The 6875-nt window shown below is 35.3% G+C and overlaps 1 protein-coding gene across 1 annotated transcript; it reads left to right on the forward strand.

The window, feature by feature from the left end:
• Positions 1-4372: 4372 nt before the first annotated feature.
• LOC112681802 lies at positions 4373-5556 on the forward strand. The gene is made up of 2 exons (XM_025552116.1): positions 4373-5335; positions 5386-5556. Exons 1-2 carry the CDS (start codon positions 4463-4465, stop codon positions 5554-5556), a joined length of 1044 nt encoding a protein of 347 aa, XP_025407901.1. The 5' UTR covers positions 4373-4462.
• The last annotated feature ends 1319 nt before the right edge of the window (positions 5557-6875 follow it).

Raw genomic sequence — 6875 nt, forward strand, 5'->3', positions numbered from 1 at the left:
ATACATTTATACAAAAAAAAAATTATATGGTTCAGCGATTTAGTGTACTGGAGTATAACGAACAATAATACCGCGTTAGAAGTAGTTTTAGGTATGGAACTATGCTGTATAGAAAAAATGAGCTTTATATGTGTTTATACGTTTTCTTTATTTTCATTTTCTCGTAAACGTACCTACTTTTATATTATAGTAAATCTGCGCTAAAAGTTTCGTGCAATAACGTTTTGGTTCATATAACGTGGACACAATAGTAATACTTATAAGATCGGTCGTTTTTAATGTTTGCTCAGAAGTTTTCATAAAGTAAAGACTATTTTTTTTTTTTAAACTATCGCGAGTATTATTGAATTTTGTTCCGTCACCATGTAAATACATATTTGCTTTAATAAGATAAATATGATCGTGTGTTTTATGCTGCTAGAACACTTTGCAAGAACGTTTATCAAAATATTATCGCTCAGCTAATTTGTATAGTGTTAAAAAAAAATCAGAAAATCTAAATAGTCATTTTTTATTTTTTATTTGAGGTCTTAAACTTTCGGTAAAACCAATTGTTTTCATGTGACGATTATTTTTTAGTGGTTCCTTGTATTTCCATAAATATATTCAATTATATCGATTGTTGCTCAGAATTTTTTTTTCGATTTCTACGACCTATCATTATTTTCATGTATTACTAAATTAACGGAATACTTCCAACTTGATACCAGCAGTATCTCATTGAACGACTTATTTCTAGAACCCTTGGGCACACTTATCATGAAAATTGAAAAAGATATTTGGGTAAACAAAACAAAAATGTATCTGAGCTCTTTGACTCCACTCGACCCATATTTTTCTAACACTATTATATCTGTTTTTGTCAAGCGTAATAAAATTATGTAACGTTTTATTTCACTTGTCTTCTCCACTCGCTTAATACTTCATTCGCCATAAGTAAGATAATATATATATATATATAACAAACGATATGCATCATTTGAGATAGTCAAATTTTAAAAATTAATAAGTAACGGCTCTTTTTGTAAACAAGCAGAAAACAAAACTCCATAGTAAGTGTACGGTCGCGTATCGTTTTTATTAAATGTATTAATGTTATCTTCGTAATCGCGCGATAAGGCATCAACGACCTATGCGACGAGCTCGACCGAGTAGTTGTTTTGTACACGCGTTACCGTACGGACTACCCGCTAAATTTTGTGCGTAAAAATACAGTCCATTTCGTTATTATAATTATTTATCGATTTTTATTATTAGTAGTTAAACCTAAGTTCAGTTCGTAATCGCGTAATTGAACATTTGGTCCCTCGAACCGGATGAGCTAGCGTAAACGGGTAAAAAGTGTACATGAGCGCGTGAATAATAGGCCTTGAGTTTTTAGCCTGATCGTATTACGCGTTCCGTTGGTGGCGAGTGTTGGTTTGCGACACTACTAGGGTGAGTGCATCTAGGAGTACCACAGCACACGCGGTGTATTATTTGCGAGGTACACAAGTCACCAGGCAACTCAGTGGTGAGACATACTTCAGCAGAAGCAAGGTAAGAGAGTCTCATAATTTCCTTTATATTTATTAGTATTGGTATTTTCCCTTCCTAAAATACGGCGTTAATGTAAGCATTGAGGTCGGGGGTTTCGAGGTCATCCGAGCCCAGAGTCTTGCGGTGTAAAGAATATTTTGTAATAATGATTTGGGGCGCTGATACAATTATCGTTATTATAGGTTTATCACTTACGATAAGCACGAGTAATATTACTTTACATTAGGTGTCGGCGAAGAGAATAATCGCCGTTATCGAAATAAAATAGATAAACGTTAATACCCAATACCGCGGCTTAAGCTTCACGTTTGTTATAATTATACGACGTGATCGACGACGACGTATTAACAAATATGAGTAATTTCGTAGCACGACGCGGTCAGCTTAAGGTATATTGACTAGATTTTGGAATTACGTTACGACACCAGATAATGATGTCAATCAAATTCACATTCGAAAAGAAAAAGTAGAAGAAGTTTGGCAAGAGTTTAATCGAATACAAGCTGAAATAGAATTGGAAATCGGAGAAGGAGAAAATATCAACGAACATTATCAATATAGAGAAGAATTCGAAGAACTTTATTACAAAGCAATCACAGAAGCAAATAGAAGAATCCAGCGAACGGAGAACATATCCGGGACGGTCGAATACAACCGAGATGAAGATAGTGAAAGGAAAATGAAGGAAGTCAACCCGATGGTAAAACTGGCCGCATTAAACGTTCCTATATTTTCATGTGTATATATCGAATGGGCATCATTCTACGACATATACACCGCGTTAATCCATAATAATGATAGCATATCTACGATACAAAAATTCTTTTACCTACGGTCATCGTTATCAGAAGGTGCCGCCGAGTGTATCAAAAATATAGAAACCACGGCAAATAATTATCTAAGTGCATGGAGTAATTTAATATCCAGATATAATAATAAGAAATTATTGGTACAAACTCATGTCAGAGCAATTTGTGACTTGCCCACAGTAAAAGGGAAATCATCGTCTAGTTTACGACAATTTTCCGATAATCTACGGGGGCATTTAGCAGCGTTAAAGACATTAAATCAGCGGCCCAGCGAATGGGGACCACTTTTACTACACGTAGTGTGCTCAAAATTGGATACGGATACGATAAGCGAATGGGAGATAAAAACCCCAATTGACGAGCTAGCAAAGGTCGACGACCTAATCGAATTCTTAGACTCACGTTTTCGCGTATTAGAAGCGGTCGAATCGGCAAAAAATATGAATAAGAGCGTAAATACAGTGTTTGAATATAAAAACACGAACCGAAAAAATAAGTTCGAAAGAAACAGTATGTCACTAGCGGTAACCGCAGAAATAAAATGCTTTATATGCTTTATTTATCAATCGCATACTATATATAAATGTCCAACGTTCGTTGCAATGTCAGTAGACGATCGCATAAAGAAAACGTACGAGCTCGGTTTGTGTAAGATTTGTTTACGTCGTTACGAAAAAAGAAAATGTTTTGCTCGACATTGTTTTAAATGTGCCAAAGCTCACAATACTATGTTACATATCGGAACTGAACATCAGAAACTATCGACAACAACCGCAGTGGGGTCGAGTAGCAACACGGCCGCAACTGATACGACAGTAATTACGTCGGTGAACGCACACGCGTCTGCGGCAATAGAACACGTATTATTATCTACAGCAGTAGTGCTCGCCGTAAATGTCGACGGAAATACATTGCCGTGTAGAGTACTGCTGGACTCCGGCTCTCAGACAGATTTTATAACCGAAGAGCTAGTCCAGACATTGCATTTAAAAAAGAATAAAATCGAGCATGTTATTAGTGGTATTGGTGAAACGTCTCAACGCGCAACATCGTCTGTATGGGCAAAAATAAAATCACGAATAAATGATTACACGTTAAATTTGCAAATGGTAGTGGTACCGAAAATTACGGGACACTTACCGAACCATAATGTCAAAACAAAATATAACATTCCTAATAACATTAAATTAGCAGACCCGTCATTCAATGAGCCACAAAAAATCGACGTATTAATAGGCGCCGCGCATTTTTATGATATTTTACGTGGCGGTCAAAAGCGACCAAACCCGACTGGCCCTTTATATCAGGAAACAGTGTTCGGTTGGGTGGTGGCAGGGCCGGTATTAATAAATAGTCGCGCAAATATGATGCCATCGAGTGCGGCATTTCTTGCGACACATGGTGTGATGACATTAGAACATTTATTACAACAGTTTTGAATAGTCGAAGATATGGGGAACGAAGCCACATATACACCGGAAGAACGCGCTTGCGAGGACCATTTTAATAAAACGGTGACCCGAAGTAAAATTGACGGACGTTTCGTAGTGAAGCTACCGTTCCGTGAGAATGCGAAACGTCTGGGGAAGTCATACGAAATAGCGAAGCGACGTTTGTTAGCAATAGAGAGAAAATTTAAAGGCAATCAGGATTTAAAAACAGAATACATTAGTTTTATGGACGAATATGAAAGGTTGAGTCATATGGAACTAGTAAATGAAGACACCGAAGTTGAAGGTAAAATGTGTTACCACACCACGCAGTAAGAAAAGAAGACAGTACTTCGACAAAACTACGTGCTGTATTTGACGCTTCGTGTAAGACACAGACAGGTGTGAGTTTGAATGATGTATTGATGAAAGGACCAGCGATACAAGACGAAATTATAAACATATTGGCTCGATTTCGAACACACAATTACGTGGTAACAGCCGATATAGCCAAGATGTATAGGCAAATAGTAGTAGCAGAGGAACATCGCGATTGGCAACGCATACTGAACTACGCCGGAAGCACCCGTGCAAACCTATCGTTTAAATACAGTTACTTACGGTACGGTACCCGCTTCATACATAGCAACAGCCTGTCTGAAGAAATTAGCTGAAACCAATAGTATGGAATACCCTAAAGCTGCAGCAGCTATCATTCGCGATTTTTATATGGATGATTTTTTAAGTGGGGCGGAAACGAAAGATGAGGCGGCTACATTGATAAGACAACTCATTGACGTAATGAATAGCGCCGGAATGAAATTAAGAAAGTGGTCATCTAACGATATAGATTTGCTTAAATCTATTTTACCTGACGAGGATATAGAATTGTCAAATTATTATGATATCGGTGGTTCGACAAAGAAAATTTTAGGGTTGTATTGGGACGCTCATACTGATAAGTTACGGTTTAAGATATCGCCGGGAGTGGGCTCGACTACGGCCATCAGTAAACGTGACATATTATCCGACATAGCGTCGATTTTTGACCCGTTAGGTTTGGTAGGACCGGTGGTCATACGCGCAAAAATAATGTTACAAGCCCTATGGCGAGAAAAGGTGAACTGGGATGAACCCATACCGATTGGTGTGCGTGAAGAGTGGTTAAAATACCGCAATTTATTACCAGCATTAAATAACTTATCGATATCACGGAAAATATTAGGTGATTTAAGTGTAGGGCATATAGAAATTCATGGGTTTTTAGACGCTAGCGAAGTAGCCTACGGTTGTTGTTTGTACGTTCGATACGCAACCGGCACGGGGTCATATTCCACCAGTTTAATATGCGCCAAGTCCAAGGTAGCACCAATAAAGACTTTATCAATACCGAGATTAGAGTTATGCGCCGCATTATTATTAAGTAGATTGGCGGCCAAGATAATACCCAAATTGCAATTAAATATAAAACGGAGATATTTTTGGACAGATTCGACCATCGTACTTGCTTGGATTTCGTCACCTGCTGCAAATTGGAAAGTCTTTGTTGGTAATAAGGTGAGTGAAATTCAAGATAAAACTTCTTGTTCTGAATGGCGTCATATCAGTTCAAAGGAAAATCCTGCGGACGTAATATCTCGTGGTTGCTGCCCATCGAAATTGGCGGAAAATGTATTATGGTGGACCGGTCCAGATTGGATACGTCGAGACGAACAAGAATGACCACAGTCACAAGAACTCTCGATAGAAAAGGAACATATTCCAGATTTTATTGTTAAGAAAATAGTAATAAATTAATTTAATAATTTTAAGAGTATTCTTTGATAAAATAATAAATAAAAATAATTTTTCGTCTAGTACTATAATGTTATTATTATAATACACTTTCACAAAACGAAAGTATATTATAGTACATTCACTAGATAACAAATAACATTATATTTTATTGATAATAAGGACAGGTATTAAATTACCTGGGACCAGTACTTTTGTGTTTTTTTGAACAAAGAACCGGTCCTGGTATTTAAAATTCAAACGATTTCAATCCTTCATCATTATATATAATAATATATTTTTTGTTTATTTATTTATATGTTTTAGGTAAAGACCCTGGACTTGGAAATAGTCGATTTTTACATAGATAATGATGATTAGTACATAGACAATTTTCTATCAATTTTAATTAGAAAACTTATGAAATGTTTTTTTAACACGATAAATAAATGCTATATGAATAAAAACAACAGAAAGTTACAAAACTCGATAAAGGAGTATAAATGATAGTAGAAACCTTGAGAGTAAATTTATAGTTCTTTGTTTTTTTCAACATTAGTTTATTATGTTACTTTTAAAGCACTCAACAAAAACGTATTTTGAAACGTGATTATTCATCGACAATTGAATCAAATGCGATGAGGACGAGGGTCGCATGTTTTTCGGTGATAATTATTTTCCGATTGCATGAGTCTTGAAAATTGGATAAGTTAGAATCCAAATAATTTTTACAAAGATTATCTGAGGCGTTCAAAAAGTTTCACCTCAATTAAAATGCAAAGATTATTATGGTTTACACAGGTATATTTACTTCTTTCTAAAGTCCGGGTTACCTTATTTACGTGACGTCATTAATTAAAATCCATAACATAAATTACAATAAAATGACTATATAGAATTGAGTTGATTCGTCCAAGTTCAACAATTAAAACGATTCTTAAGTGTTCGGCCTTGCATAAATACTTTTATAGTAATTAAGACATTTGTAGCGCGACTGTAATACAAAACCCAAAGTTTATTTCATGAATTTATGAGCACAATAAATTATTTGCAAATATTATTTGAATATTTAGACTATTATTATGGCTACTACAAAGGTACAAATATAAGATAAATTGTTTATTTCGAACTTCCAACAACAATAATTCATAATAAACAATTTACTAAAAATGTTATCGATACGACTTCGACAAAAATAATAACGCAAGGAAAACTATTTCTTTAAATTATTATTGTTTTCTCCTAAAGTATACATTCATATTATACAAAATGTTTTTAAAATAATATTGAAATTATACGCGCATATACACAGCTATAATACAGC

This window comes from Sipha flava, unplaced genomic scaffold (genome assembly GCF_003268045.1).
Source record: "Sipha flava isolate LNK unplaced genomic scaffold, YSA_version1 197_pilon_pilon, whole genome shotgun sequence".
Classification (NCBI taxonomy): Eukaryota; Metazoa; Arthropoda; class Insecta; order Hemiptera; family Aphididae; genus Sipha; species Sipha flava.

Excerpts from the sequence above, each read along its gene's own strand:
- LOC112681802 (XM_025552116.1), top strand. The coding sequence starts at position 4,463 with ATGGAATACCCTAAAGCTGCAGCAGCTATCATTCGCGATTTTTATATG. Across the intron at positions 5,336-5,385 it reads AAGTCTTTGTTGGTAATAAG|TTCAAAGGAAAATCCTGCGG; the intron begins GTGAGTGAAATT and ends GCGTCATATCAG.